The sequence below is a fragment of the Semicossyphus pulcher genome, unplaced genomic scaffold, assembly GCF_022749685.1.
Source record: "Semicossyphus pulcher isolate SPU_LCO1_2020_fin unplaced genomic scaffold, fSemPul1.0.p SCAF_15, whole genome shotgun sequence".
Classification (NCBI taxonomy): Eukaryota; Metazoa; Chordata; class Actinopteri; order Labriformes; family Labridae; genus Semicossyphus; species Semicossyphus pulcher.
In genome coordinates, this window is record NW_027211659.1 from 8,704,470 (window position 1) to 8,720,377 (window position 15,908).

The 15,908-nt window shown below is 40.9% G+C and overlaps 2 protein-coding genes across 2 annotated transcripts; one reads left to right on the plus strand and one right to left on the minus strand.

Moving 5' to 3' along the window:
- Window positions 1–2,030: 2,030 nt before the first annotated feature.
- Window positions 2,031–7,505, minus strand: mfsd9 (major facilitator superfamily domain containing 9). The gene is made up of 6 exons (XM_069663457.1): window positions 7,405–7,505; window positions 5,222–5,309; window positions 5,020–5,063; window positions 3,817–3,946; window positions 3,121–3,330; window positions 2,031–3,039 (listed from the first exon to the last, which is right to left on the minus strand). Exons 1-6 carry the CDS (start codon window positions 7,489–7,491, stop codon window positions 2,165–2,167), a joined length of 1,434 nt encoding a protein of 477 aa, XP_069519558.1. The 5' UTR covers window positions 7,492–7,505; the 3' UTR covers window positions 2,031–2,164.
- Window positions 7,506–9,463: 1,958 nt separating this feature from the next.
- On the plus strand, window positions 9,464–15,672 carry tmem182a (transmembrane protein 182a). The gene is made up of 5 exons (XM_069663403.1): window positions 9,464–9,824; window positions 11,268–11,397; window positions 12,359–12,457; window positions 12,560–12,697; window positions 14,083–15,672. Exons 1-5 carry the CDS (start codon window positions 9,669–9,671, stop codon window positions 14,307–14,309), a joined length of 750 nt encoding a protein of 249 aa, XP_069519504.1. The 5' UTR covers window positions 9,464–9,668; the 3' UTR covers window positions 14,310–15,672.
- The last annotated feature ends 236 nt before the right edge of the window (window positions 15,673–15,908 follow it).

Sequence of the window (15,908 nt, forward strand, 5' to 3'; positions counted from 1 at the left end):
AGAGTAGATGGTATAGGTCAGGGGTTCTTTTTGGGGCTAGGGAGATGCCATTGGGACTATTTGTTTTGTAAAACGTATCAACCTAAATACTTCAGACCCGTCTCATAGTGATACACAGAAAAACATCAATTTGAATCATGTTAATACCACTTATATACTTTAAAACAAAGACTCATTTTATTCAAATTGCTTGTGGACTCAATTTGACAGCATTTATATTAATTGGTAATTGAGTAATTGATCTTAAAAGCTTTCAGAAAATTAACAGCAGCAAGAACGGTTCGCTATTACCTGAGTGATGACAGATTGACGTGATGTGTCACAATCATGTCAGTTTCTATTGGTCCAAAGCTAACGTGGGTGGGAGTAATGGACACAATATGCTTGTTTCATTGGAGCAAATGGTCCTCATCTGTAGACATGCAGTTTGTAATGATACAGCACAATTTTATAATTTATTATAAATTTATTTTAATTTTTTCAGACCCCCAGGCTATGGTTTGCGGACCCCCAGGGGTCCTAGGACCCCACTTTGAAAACCACAGGTATAGGTGCTGTTGAGTCAAAAATCAAAATCAATCAAAGTCAAAGAAACCATGACACCTGTAGGACGAGTGGAGCAGTGTATTGCCTCCCTGCTGAGGAGAGGGAAATCCGCAAATTGACACCAGCTGATTAGCTGATTAGCAGACTGAGGGCACCTGCCTGCAGTTTTTCAGCAGGATCACTCTGCACTTCAGTGTGGCTTCAGACAACAGAGAAACAACTGTTCAGCTTGGTTCAAACCATGAAGAAGCTACTGGTATGGATGAACTGAAATGGACTGAAATTATGTTGATAAGAAATGTTTGTTTTGTTGCTAAAAGCAGAAAAGGTGTAGTTTGGTTTCATGCATGATTAGGATAGACAGCAGGCCTGTTCTGTTGAGCAGCAGTGAAGCAGCCTGCTTGGATTTGTTTGTCTCTTTGAAATTCTAAATTGATTTCATACTTTAATGTCAATGATAATTGATAAATATTATGTGATGATTAATAAATTGGAGGTACATGGTATATTGTAAAAACAGTGAATATTCTGCACTTTAAAACAGTTAAGTTAAAGTTAAAGTTAAAATATTTGAATAATAAATTACTTTAAAAATAACTAAAACATTTAAAAAGTATGCAAGACATTTGGTTGTTTGAAAGTGATGATGATTGTACATTTCTGTTTCTGTTTGAAGGTTTTCAACCTATTATTCCTCATAAAAATTGAGAAGAGGAAAAGAGTTGTCCCATTGCATCTTTTATGGTTGGCCAGGCCATTTTTCAAGTTTGGGCAGAAGCTGAGCAAAGCAAAACATAGGATAACTTGTCAGGTACAGTATATATGTTGGAGTTGAGTGCAAAATCCAAACTGCAGTATTGATTTCAGTGTTTCATATAACGACTCAAAACACCACAGACTTAAATACAAAATAACGTTTATTCCTTTCGGCATGGATCTGGCATGTACCTCGTGGATGGCCTGACTTTTAGTGTCTTTCTTACCCCGGGATATTTACATTTTTAAACCACAGTAGTGTTCTGTATAAACTTAAAAAACCCAAATAATAACCACAATTCTTCATTAAAACATATCCCCAAGAAACATTCACAAATCTCAGTAGTCAGAAACTAGCAAAAATTCACTCACATACCACAGTATGAACCATTTCTGGCGTAGTGCATTAAGAAAAGCAACTAATAGAGGTAAAATGTGTCCAACTTGGTTAAAATAGTGATCAGCCTGATTTCTCCACCACTAACTATAGGTTCAGCTCATCTGACTTGTATCAGACGGGCTGACTAGCTTCAGAGACTTTGGATGATGTAGTGGTTAGAAAATTATATTTAAAATCCATCTGTCAATTGTTTCCAATCAGGCTCTCGCAAACCAGGAGCGCACAGGGGGTTAACCTTCTCCGCCCTGACTCCCCCTCAGACCGCCTTCCTGAGAGAAGGACTTTGGTGCTGGTGATGAGGTGCCTTTGTGACCCAGTGATGCTGCAGACATATTCTGCAGAGGCATTTAAGCAGGAAACATCGTTCCCTCAATGAGTCTGCTGCTCATTCTCACAGCTGGCCTCTTCAAAATAAGAGCACTTCTCTTTGAGTTGATTTTTCATTCTTTGAAATGTATCCAGTCACTCTGACTTTCTGTGCTCGGCTGTTTTTGTCACCCCCCTCCCTTCCCATTTGGGGATCCTGACGATCATTACCACTACAGCGAGGAGAGCTAACACCACTCCCAGACTCGGGGGGCCGCAGGGGCTGAACTCCTGGGTCAGACCGGACAGGAGAGGGGCCAGGATCCGACCAACAGCTGTGACTGACTGCCCGGCTCCAATCAGAGTCCCGCTGGCCTGGACCCCTCCTCTCTGCAGCTCCAGGTCTGTGATACACGTCCGCCCGATACAGGTGGAAATGGCAAAGAAGGTGGAGGTGAGCAGCACCTGCCACACAGTGGGTGCAGCAGCGTACAGGAAAATAAGAGTACCAGTGAAAATTGTGGAGTGAAGCAGCAGAGCGGGCATGTTTTTGCCATACAGCTGAGTGACAGGCCCCACCAGGAACCCTGCCAGTGCCCCGAGGGTGCTGCTGTAGCTGATGAGATAACCCGTCACCTTTGGTTTGAGTGAGAAACGCTCCTCCATGGCCAGAGAGAAGTTACTGTAGTAAAGCATGATGGCTATAGCCATCAGAAGACGCACCAGGAAGAGGTCCCACATGTCAGAGGAGGCCACTAAGCGGATCTTTGAGCCCACCGAGGAGAGCTGTTTCCAGACAGGCTGGAGTAGAGACACGTCCCTCCACCTGAGACCACCTCTGTGCTTCCCTGGAGGACTGGATCCTGGGTCAGCCTCTGCTGCCAACACAGGGTGGTGACTGTTTGCATGAGAGCCATTTTGAACCAGCTTCCTGCAGATGTTGTCATTACAACCTTTACTGGTGCTGTTGCTGGAGTTTGTTTCTTCAAGGTGCATTAGCACCTCGCTCCAGGGTAACATCCACACCAAGCCTTTATAAAAAAAATAATGTTTGTGGTAAATATTTCAATTTACGATAGTTAATTGGTTAATTATCTAAATGTTCTACCCACCTGCGTTTATAAGGAATATGGCGGCACACGTAAAAGAGGAGGTATAAAAGCCGCCTTCATGCTCGTTAAGGTAGCCACCCACAACAGGGCCGAGGATGAAGCCAACACTGGAGGCTGCATTGAAGTGTCCCATCACCAGAGGGCGCTCTGAGTCAGACACCAGGTCAGTCAGCAGGGCTCTGCAGATGGACAGGGAGTGCTTGAACAGCCCTGAAAACAGTTGATGCACAAAAGATAAAGATGGCGTCTGGATATAAATAAGTAAAGTTTTGTTTTCATGTAAAGATATAAAATAAGACTTTTTTTTTACTACATCTTGAATGTTAAGCATCTATTTATCACGTTGTTTCTTTAATCAGGATTATTGACTTGTAGTCTTTGTCCTAAAGAAAACAAACAGTTACTGCTTGTTCCATTTCAGCCTCCAAAATTACTCAAATTTGACAGTATATTTTTACATTTTAAACACACATATTAGTGCAATTTGTCACAATAGGAAAAGCACAGATGTTACGCCTAACATTAACTCTGTTCTAATCTAGTGTCCTGAAAGTCTTGAAGGTGTGACAGTAACCAGCGTGCACAAAGACCCGATAATTAAGCAGCTAAACCCAATGTATTTTAATATTTACATGTGATTTTTTCCTGGATGTCAAAACATTGGCGTTATTAAAACGTTTATGGTTATGGACTCACCCACAGGTATCCGTGCGAGGACAAACAAAGCGATGCTGGTGGACATCCCGAGCAGGCAGTAGCCGAAAGCGCTCAGCAGCAGACAGGTGAGCAGAGAGTCCCGCCGTCCCACCACATCACTCCAGCTGCCCTGACAATCACACACAGCACATAACACACAACTCTTAGCAGATGTTGACCCAGCCAAGAGCCTGACCTATATAGGCATATTTTTGAGACTGGTACTGATTTTGGAGGTCACAAAATTCACCAGTTTGTGCACAGATTTTGCGCTGATATATAACAATGCAAAGGAAATCTTAAGGCTGCTCAGTTGTGATGATTCGGTACATGTGCTGCAGACAGTTCTAAGAGTGTGAGCATGCTCTGTGGAAACTATCTGATGTCACCATTTCTACATTTCCAAATGTTTCTCTAAACACACCTTGAAGCAGAAAACCCCAAACTCTTAAGTTTCTTCTTAAATGTGGCAGTTACACAACCCTTATTAGATTCTCACCCTGTCTTTTTCTTTCTGTAACACACACACACACTCACACACGCACACACAAACACACACATCTGATGAAATAATGAAATTAGGCCCAATTGAGTTTGCCGTGTTCAGGATGTGGCCTGGTGGGATTATCACAGAGACCCAGCTGTTCACGTATCCCAAGGTTTATCAGGATCCAGCCGGTCTGCACGCGGGAACCAACAGATGACTCTTTATCGGTTTAATTTGTCCCATGACCCCTGAGAATTTAACCAATTTCAGGAGCTATGGGCGGTAGGACTAGTTCCAGGAGTCGTGGAAAGCAGAGAATGTTGTATTTGAGGCTTTGGTCGACTAGCGTTTTTGAGTCATTCCTTATCAGGACGGAGTTCTAATCAGCAAGGCTTTGATTCTCCATCACAAAAATCAAAGATTACGCAGCGAGAAAATGTCCAGTCAGGGGAAGTCAAAGACTAGAGTATAAATCTTTGTGTAGGAAGAGTGACGTACGTGTGTCTGCAGCCACCTAGGAGTATCTGGTGTAAATGTGCAGAGACTGGATGTATTGTGCGACCACAACCAACCTGAAACAGCCAGTGTGCATTGTTTTCACGGAATGTCAGATGACATGGAATGCAGCCATTTTGGCTAACTGCGAGCATGCCTTGTCAAGTATGAGAGGACGAATGGAGGCTAGAGACAGTTAGAGAAACAAAGTCAATACTTACAACTATGGTGCTTGAGAAGAGCTGTAAGATCCCATATGTAGATCCTGCAACATGTTAGGTTAAATTCAGATTTGTAATGTAAAGCACAGAGTGTGTGTTTAAACAGACTATTTAATAATGCACGAGCTCTGAGGGCTGACCCTAAAGTCCACACGCTATCATGTAACTTACATATTTACTTTGTGCAAAGGACACAGCTTACCTACGATACCAGCCACAGTGGGACTTGCTCCAAGAGCTTTTACATGATGGCTCAGCAGCGGGATGATCATGCTCACCCCGAACAAGTCCTTAAGAAAACAAGGAAGTGGAAGTGAGTTCAGTGCTCGATAGCATCATTGACAAAGAGTTCTGCCATTAATTCATAACATTGTGATTTAACAGCTGGTGCCTTTTTTTTAATGTATTTTAGCTGCTGTTGGGCTGTTGAGAGCGTCACTGGAAGATTAGCAAAAGGTCACATTTGGTCTCCATTTAAGTTTAAAAGGCTCCACCTGTTCTCTAAACACGAGTCGTGGCCCTTTAAATAAGCATTAATTAAAGCATTAGATGTTTTAGAGGCTAACCAGGCGTTTTAACAAGTGTGACATCACCAGGTTTTTTAATAAGCCACTAGGCTTTAAACACGTGCGATGCCACTTGGCGTTTAAAAAGCACCACCAAGGAGTAGCTAGCAATGTTAGCTAGAATATGTTAAATGCTAACATTGTTGTGACGTAGCTGTAAGTACCAAATGAGGTAAGAAATACTGTTATATGCTTGAGATACGGCTCATTGTGCCCCTGGATTTTCACTATACACTGTGTTTTTAGCTGCCGAAGAATCAGGAACCAGTGAAGTCAAAAGGAGAAATGTCTGCTGTGTAAATATGGTTTACATACAGCCTTTTGTTTTATTAGGCTACTGTAGTGAGACTGAACTGAACTTCTGCACAGTTGTAGACCTGGCTTGCAAACCTTCCAGGACCAAAGGAATCCTGACAGAACTCTTACCTGTCTGTCACACCTGTATAAGACTTCCTGCAACATGATCAATCGAGCGACAAGTCCAGGCTTTTAGGGAATTAAATGATATTTTATCGCACCATACCCCGGCCCTGGACAAAATGATTGGTGGGGACATTTCAGCATTTGCCGAATATCTGCAGGGACATGTAATCCAATGTCCTTGGTTCAGAGAGAGTGACAGCAGTTCATCACTGAGATCAGAACAGCTCTTGCCAAACTCTTGAATGGGGTTTTATCATTCTAACCATGCGTTTCAACAAGGATGTTCCCACCAGGTGTTTTAGGAGTCAGGTGTTCAGGTGCCACCAGGTATCCGTCTCAGAGAGCTACATAATTACAAATGAAAAAGAGGGATGATTGCAGCAGTTCTACCTGTTTTTCTGCATTGCCGAGATCAGAACAGCTTGAGCCAAACTCTTGATTGAAGTCACACAGCAATTCATAAAGTGCTCTAGCAGCACTACTTACAACCCTAATTGCTTAACTTCCAGTAGATTCACTTTCTCCACTCGTGTCTCTTTGCTCCAAACATTGTAGCTGCCTGAATTCAATGAGATTATCATCTCAACTATGCAGGCTGACATGTAAAGGGAGTTGTTTGAAGAATAAAAACAATGAAAATAGAATGGCTATTTGAATCATCTTTATATAGAGATCACTGTATATCAGCAACTTAAGCATGTGGCATGTGGTAAGCATGTGTGCACTGAAATTCAAGAAGATCTAGTCCACTCAGCAACATATTTTACTGACAGCAGTGTGTTGAAGAGCAACCACTTAGAGATGTCACAACAACCTGTTGCTAACATCTTCCTTTTTTAGTTATACACCTGGTTTATTTATGGTGACATATTTAAATTTATATAAAATTACACCGTATAGAACATCATTTTTTTTCTAGTAAAGAAGCTATAGTATTAGTATTCGTATAGTAGCTATTACGTGTACAGAATATGCACTGTCAGTGTAATTTAAAACGTTTTACGTTCAATATTTATGTTATTACTGTCTCAAGAGCAAGCATACAATTTAACAAACCCAGCTTGAGAAAAAAATATCAAAAACAAAAACACAAGCACAAGTTTTATAGCCTATATTACTAGGCTATAAAACTTGTGCTTTTGCTTTGGAATTTTATTTTTTACAGGTAATCCTCGTGCACTTACATTTCAAATTAAACACTTTTAACACTTATTTTTGTGAAAGTTAAGGTATTTAATCTTTTTTTTGTGTAAGCCAGGTTTAAACATGAAGAACAATCTCTAAATTGTGTAATGTATTTTGACACAATACCTTTGAGTTATGAAAGCAAGCATGACCAGACCAGTTCACCCAGTCGGCTGAAAGCAGCACCGTCCTACCTCAGTTACGTACTCACCATGAAGCCCACCACGTATATACATTGTATAATGCTGCGCCGTCCTCTTGGTTTCTGATATAAAGTGCTACATCTCTGGCTGTTCATCCTCCCGCTGTGACAGCAAGACTGCTGCAAAGGCGGAAGCAGTTTTCCGCTTTACTGTAAATCATCCAAACGGTTAATTTACTGTGAGGCGTCCCGGCTGAGGTCTCACGTGCGGGGGGAGGGTGGGGCTAAACCGCTCACCTTTATCCTTCAGCACAAATCAGACATGTATAAGAGCTGGCGGGTTTTAAAGACAGACTACAAATATTCGTCCAACGATGAAGCTGACTGCTCGAGTCGAGGTTTATATCTTGACCTTTAACTGCTCTGTTGTCTGCTCCGATTCCCCCGCAGCTGCTCTGACAATTGGTATTGTCCACTGACGTCACGGAACTGGATCGGGAGAATTCTTATTTAGAAACCGGTGGGAAAAAGAATAACACGATAAATAGACAGATGTTCTCTTTAACATAACTTTATAAATATTCTTTATTTATGCAGTTTAAGTGTCCCAACTCTTTTTAATTTATTTATTCTTTTTTTTTCTTTTCTAAGCGTACTTTTATGTTGAGCACATCTGCAATGTAATTATAAATGCTTTTTAAATGAAGATTTTTTTTGGGGTGGGGGTGGGGGGGTCATAAACAGATGTGCAGATTACGTGTGTCCGGGAGCTGAATCAAAGCGAAAAGACAGTATAAATACACTATCTTAATTATATAATCCACATGCTTGCCTTTGATTACTGTCCTAACCACTTATATAGAAGACTCTCGTAACTCTTATTGTTTACGTATTGATTTTTCAGAGTTTAATTTAATGAATACGCTCCCAGTGCCCTTTTAACTGTTACTTGGTCTTGGCTGACATAGATTATAGTTTCTTTTACGCCACCTGCTGGACAAAGTGGAGTATCACTAACGGCACAATAGATTTCCTAAACATTATTTACATATTTTTTCCTCACATTTGAATATGATAATGTTTTATGATCAGTGAAGAACTCAACAGGATGAAATCTGTTTTGTTTGTTCAGACACCTTATATCTATATCTTGAAAGTCAAATATGTAATGAATCTGAATATAAGATAAGTTGTAAGCGGTTGATAGAAAATATAACTCACTGGCTTCCAAAAGCTATCATTAAAAAGTGACACAGACACACCCTTGGAAGCAGTAGCTATGGGTGTGCTGCTTCTGGCTGAGGGTGAGTCACATAGGTGTGCAAATTTGCCGGGTCTTCATGTAGCTTCACTGCTAAATATGCCCCTTATATGCTAATAAGGCAGCAGTTTCCCTCAACTGAATGTTACAAACCATAAAATTCAAACTGCTTTGTTTTATAACTGTAAAACTTAAAACACTTATTGATTAAAGACTGCATGTAGTGCACGACCAACTTCAAGTAAACAACAGCTTATTGACACTGGTTAGATTTTACAGAAAGGGTTAAACGCAATTATAGCGTTTAAATGTCAAACTATAAGAGCATTAAAGGCCCAGTGACTTTTAAAGTTACACGCTAATTTATAGTTTAAAAGAAGTCTTTGTATCCACATTTCAAAAGTGTGGAATATTTTTGAAATTTTTCTTAGAAATTCTTACTTATTTTCAGAAACAATAGCATTGCATAAGGTAAAAGTAACTGTTTATAAAGCTTCACTTGATAATCCAATAAGTATAGAGCCTTTACAGTAATTTTCAACACCCCATTTACAGGAAATGACCCTGCAGGGATATTATGTTTACATGTGTGCTTTCCTGGGGGGAGTGTTGTGGGACACTTCTTCACCCCTCTTCTGTCCTTTCAGTCTCACCCTGCCCTGACATTCCCGTGCAGATGCTAGGTGTCCAGTTGCCACCAGTTATTTCTGATCCCCTCCCTTCACACTCCCCAAATGCTCTGCACGCTCAAACCCACAGCGGAGAGAAGCAGCCGCCTTCAATCAGACCCCCAAAATAGCCTTGGGGAGATGGGATGGAGGGTGGGCTGGCTGGCTGCAGACCCCAGCAGAGTCCAGAGGAGTCATGTGCTTAACTTTGTCGCCCCACAACACAGACAGAGACACAGGGGAAGAGTCAGGATCCAGAAACTGAGCATAAACCAGCTCGCTGAGAGGATTTTCTGCAGTGGAAGAGGAGTGATTATTTCTGCCTCTGCTTGTCACATGAACTCACTCTAGTTGGAGGAAAAAGTCAGACATCCAGGAGCTGAGTTGCTGGTCAATCCTGGACCATGAAGCTTAGTGTGGCGTTGTTTTTTGCCGGGCTCTTTGGAGCACTGGCAGCTGTCTTCGTCCTGCTCTCGTTTGGAACTGATTATTGGCTGCTGGCCTCTGAGAGCTGCCCAAACCCCAACGGGACTTCTGGCCCGGGTGGTGTGACCATAGAGGTGGGTGTAGCAGATTCGGGAGCTTGAATGTTGTTTACATGTGTTTTTATTAATTAAAAAAAGTTTATGTGTATAAATCAGATTAGGAGACCAGCAAAAACTCATATTCCTATTAATATCATGTATAGTATTTAAGCTTGGTTTGTTTTGAATGTGCAACTCTATTTCCTAATATAAAAGATCTACCTTTAAACCTAAAATCAAAGTCCCTTCTTTTATTTTTTAAATGCTCCAATCATTCTGTCAGTTGATGAACTGTGGGGTAGAGAGAGGCATCCCTGCTGCAGGACGTCTCCATGTAATCAGACACTGTTTAATGTTGTGTGTGCGTGTGAGCAGATATGCAGTAGTTGAGACATAGCTTGTATGTGCACCTATAATAGAGATACAAATACCAGTAGTCCCGGTGGTATGTTGCTGTATTAAATATCACCGACTAGAACATACTTAGCTTTTCATAGTGGGCACTTATACTGGAATCGAGATTTGATATCACCAAAATAAAACCAAAGTGGTAGCACGTAGTATGTACAGTAATTTAGAGTGAGCATCTGTCTCTTTAAATTCCAAACTAATTCTGATCTAATTATTTATTTTGGAAACATCTAATTATTTTCATGGGAACATCCTTGAACTGTATTCTCGCAAGGCCCTAAACCGAACCTGCACGACATTGGAGGTGCTCGCTCAGCTCAACCCTTGACCTGAATTAGCAGCTGCTGTGTGTCACTGCGGCCACACGCTGTGCACCTGCCTCACATGATCGTGAGATGTCTCTCTGGCTTTAATTACAGCCACAGATAACGTGGAGTTGATCCATACTGCAAACTATTCTGTGCAGGCTTTTGAAAGTAAGATCCTTATTGACCATTTTACCACAGCGGCCAGTTTCCTCCAACATCATGGTTTAATGTTGTGCTATTGAATTCCAGGTTGTAAATTGTACAAATAAGTGTTATCTGGCAATAGTTAGCATAACAGTACTTTTTATTCCTGACAAACTAAAAAGACTAGTTGATAATTCTTTAGCTAATAACAGGCAGCAGGTAATGTTAGCATTAAACCACTTCCTAGCTAACATTCACGTTAGCTAGGGGTTAACATCATTCGTGTCTTTTGGTACAACACATTTTAAAGGTAATGTTAGCCTTCAGCCACTTCCTAGCTAACGGTTATAATTAGCGAGTAAGTGGCGGAATGCTAACATTAGCTGTTGTCAAATGGTAGCTCTGAACGTAGCTAGTGGGTCATAAAATATGTTGTTTTAACTTGAAATATGGCCCAATTTACTTTAATTTCCTGATTTATCTCATTCATAAGACTCTGCCACACAGCTGTAAGACATTACAACAGAATTTAAGCTTCCCGTCCAGAGTTTGACGTCAGAGAAAAATGCCCGCCCGAGTGAATACGGTGAATTGTTTCTCTTTGTCTTTGTTTCAGCGTGGAGATGTGGTGGTGCAGGAGGCTCCGGCAGCCAGTGACGTCACTCTGTACCATGAGGGCTTTTTCTGGAGGTGTTCGTTCGGAGGCAGCGAGGGAGACGACGACCTGCTGTGGAAGCTCTGGTTCAGTAAGTCACAGACACACGATGGTGATGACGCGATATTTTACCAATACGTATTATTGACTGTGGCTTAATTCTCATTGTTTTAACTACTTTATATTTCAAAATTAGCACAATTAATGCACAGTCAACTATTTTCCTTCACTTGAGTATTCATTTTCCCCTGAACTCACTTAAACCCAGAAAAGTCACAAAGTGGTAACCATTAACTTTGCTGCAAACTGTCAGAGCAAATTTTAATGAGGCAAAAAAGCATGCAAATGACCAAAGAGGATTTTTATTACACTAAATAAAGATATATACATATTTAATAAAAAATAAGCATGCATGTCATTCACAGATAAATAATAAGCATGCATTTTAGCCTAGCATGTTATCCTATATCCTGCATTGTGGCCCCAGAGAGGTCGAATTCAACAGTGTGAAAACAGTGATAGTAATCTAATTGAGATTTACAACAAACACTAACATAGTGCTCATGAAAAATTAGTTTAACGGTGTAACTGTAGGTTTACCTTTTGGAATTAACTTTGTACTTCCTCCTAAATGGCCCAATGAGTCTTCTTCTGCAGAATAAACATCATATTTGGATTTGTTGATACCCTCTCCGTGACGTCATAGTGGTAGAAAACCCTCTCATATGACTGTTTATAGGCCGAGCCATGTGATGTTATTCTGGTCGTCCGTCAGGTGATCGTGTGTCATCTATTTTCTTCCTTCTTTGAATGGTGGGTCATTGTCAGAAACAGCCTGCAGCACCAAAAAGGACCTTGTGAGGCTCTGTGGAATTTCACATGCTGGGAGAGAAGAGATGAGGAAAGAGTTCAAAAACATGAGAGAGAAAGAGTACTATAATCATAACTTTGTGTCACAGAGGGGATTGTTGTCGCAGTGTGCGTCAGACAAAACAAAGAAGTGACACATTTTAAAGCAAAAGAATCATTTGATTTATTCTTTCTGTTTGCAGCAAATCAGCCGCACTCAAAGGTGTGCATACACGCCTACCTCTTCCCGTTCCCCGTGTCGCATCAGACCCACAATGCCACAGAGTATGACTCAGCCATAAGTAAGTGACTGTTTATCTGTTTAGATTTGACTCTTTGCATCGTTTAAGTTTTTATTCTTCCAATGGCTTTATACACACTTGTTTGACATTTCTGCCGTCCAGTCTACAGAGGTTTCTGGAGCATCTTCATGCTGATCGGTGTGGCAGCTGTGGTGCTCGGCGGCTTCTTCATCATCTGTGCTGCTCCGTTCGCAAGCCACCGTCTGTACAAAGCAGGAGGCGGCTTCTTCCTGGCATCAGGTGAGGCTTTGAAAGGGTTAAATCAAGCGGTGAAAGTCACTAAGTACACTAACTTATGTACAAATGTTATGCTACCTTATATGTTTTTAAATACTTCTCCATTACATGTTGAAAGGAAGAACTGAACTTTTTACTCAACCTCTTTCATGTAAAGGTTCTGGTTACTGGTGACTTTTCAAACTGAGATTTCAAAATAAAAGCATATAATTAACCAATAAAACACAATCCATTGCATTATTAATGCATAATAATTTAAGCCTTTTGTGATTTTCCACAAAAAGGCCCCAGCTGGTTTGGGCTCTTAGTCACATTTCAGATATCTATGAAACATTTCCTCTCTTGAAGTGATAATCTGGAAGATTTTCATTTAAATAAATGTCTGTTAAGTCACTATCTATCGCCGAATGAGGTAACGCAATGGTGTTTGAGCCTATGGCCCACTGATGAAAGCCTTTATATTTGCAGTATTACAGACTGGCTGTCTGTGGCGACTTTTGTGAAAAAAATCACAAGCGTCGCCCAGTTAGTGACGCGTTCTCCATCAGCCAGCAGTGGTTGGTCTGTCAGAGAGGGTAGGCTGCTTTTCCGGTCTCTGCAAGTGTTGGGAGTAAACAGTAATCTACTATGGCTGAACAAACAAAGAAAAGATCGATGACTACAGATACAACTTCAACAATAAGTGAAAATCCAAAGAAAAAAAAACAAACTCGACGCTCAGATGAAGGCAAACAGTCTAAACAGGAAAGCGACCGTCAGCGGGGGAAAATCAAGAGTTACAACCGGAGCCAACCGTGGACGTCACACATGCAACACTCTCTGGATATCTGGGAAGTGTGCTCCCGCAATTACTGTTTATCGCCACAGGTGCCGCCAAAGAGAACGAAACTAAGACCTTCAAGATTACAACTTTAAACCCCCAGATGTCTTAATTTAAATAATAATCTGAGGACCAGACGAGTAAAATAATTGTTGATGAGGAACTTTCTTTTTCTTCTCTCTTTTCCAAAAATGTCATCTTCGTACAGATTTATCTGGAGGATTAATCTTTGGAGGGGAAAGACTCAAACCACATAACTTCATAACTACCTAAGTTAGAGTATAATGCGCTGATAAAGTCATATATAATAATGCGACACACATGGGGGGCCTTTTCCTGCAAAACAGGCACTTTTTATTGGGATACTTTTATTACTTTCTGTACTTTTACAGAAGTGAATGCATGATTTTTTCATGGCATACTTTAAAGTTGTTGTGTTTGTACTCTTACTGTAGAGGATTTGAACTCTCCCAATATTTATGTCCTGTTGATCCATTTGTGTATTGAAAAATCTCGTGAGTCTCTTCTAATAATCACAGCCTGGTCTCTTTTCCCCTCTCTGCCCCAGGTGTGTTCCTGCTGTGTGTGGTGGTGATGTACGTGCTGTGGCTGCAGGTGTTGGACGTGGTGGACGTCTACGTCGACCACCAGCGCGCCACAGTGTGTCCAAACTTCAAGCTGTCGCTCCACTACGGTCTGTCCTTCATGTTTGCTCCTGTTGGCATCTTCTTCTGCCTCCTGGCAGGCCTTCTCTTCCTCCTCGTCGGCCGAACCGTCCAGATTCACTACCAGTGACTTTAGCCGCCTTAGAGGAGCAGTGGATGATTGTAACGATGATTGTTTTTTTTATACCACCGGTCCTGATCCCGGTTACCCCATTTCGTCTGCCATGTAAAAGCTAGACTCTGTAGATTTCATATGGTCATTGGTAAAACAGTTTAGCTCCATTAACAGGCATCAGACTGCGAGGAATTCTCAACAAAATCCCATCATAAATCCCGGTGGTGCATACATCACTTTAGATTCAATCTTGTGTGTAAAATTCACCAGCAATTAAATGTTAATAAGAAAATCGTATGATAATTGAGGCCTTTTGTCTGTTTTAGAATATGCTGCAGAGTTACAGCAGTTTAAATAAATGCACAGGCACATAGTATGAGGTGGCAGAATTATTTTTATATTCCATTCACACAGTACAGGAGTCAGTGTTTCGGGGAAAAGCACCGAGCTGTACGTTTAAAGGCTGACGCTGATGATATTCTATATTTTTGTCATCATCTGCACCTTTGTTAAAAAAGACAAAGACAATACTGTTCAAATCCCCCGCCTTGTCTGTTGGACACTTGTCCAATCATTTATTCTGACTGTATTGTACAAAACATATATCACATAAAAAAGCTTGCTTTTCTTATAAAGGCTCATTACACCCTGAAACAGCTGTCATTACGTAAACATGAGAAAACGGATTCAGCTTTGACTTTGGTCTTTATGTTGAAAATAAGCAGAATATCATCGGACTTATCATCTAATATAGTCAAATATTTATATTTCACTGAGTGTTTCATGCTTATTTTTTCTTCAGTATTATTTCACAATTTCTGTATATAACTTTAAAACCGTGTTGTTTCCTTTTTGACCAGTTTATTGCTTAAAAACCTTTTGTTCTATTTATTAGTGAGCTTGAAGCATGATTGGCTTTTTACGTGAGAGTTTAATGTTCGTGTTGCAGATTTGTATTGTTTTAAAAGTCCTTACTCTGGTGCTTCCATGAGGTTATAAAGCTGGGGTAGGCAACTTTGGAGAAACTAGCAGAGAGTAAGCTAACTCGTGTTAGCATCCAGCAGAAGACATGCTAAAGCCACTCTCCTGTAACACACGAATGTGCGCTGCCACACTTATGGGAGGAGTTTGATTAAATTTTTTGTCTGTATGGTGCCAAATCATAACTCATTTTTTTATAGAGTATATGAATATATGAATCCACCATGAGCAGTAGCATGAGTTTGTGAGAGAAGCGTAGCAAACAGTATCCAACTACATGTCTCGAGATTAGCTCGCTTGCTTTAGCTCATGCAAGAATACTGCAGCAAAATGATTGCATGGGTAAAGTGTGTGCAGGTAGGACATTAAGTACATGGACAGGCAGGTAAACCAACTTAGGGCCCGATCAGCGGAGCGCGTTTTGCAGGCTGTAAAACATGAGGCTGCCTTTGTTGAAGCCTACGGTTAAAAAAAAGAGAGCAGCTCGCTACGCCTTTGTTTTCTTACTGTTGTTAAGGCAACCACCGAGCTGTGATTAACCTAACCGTTATATTGTAAACTGACAGAAGGCCCGCCTCTCCTTTCATCCGATTGGACAATGAGAAAAAAACGCCCCTGACGTCAGGCGCTTTT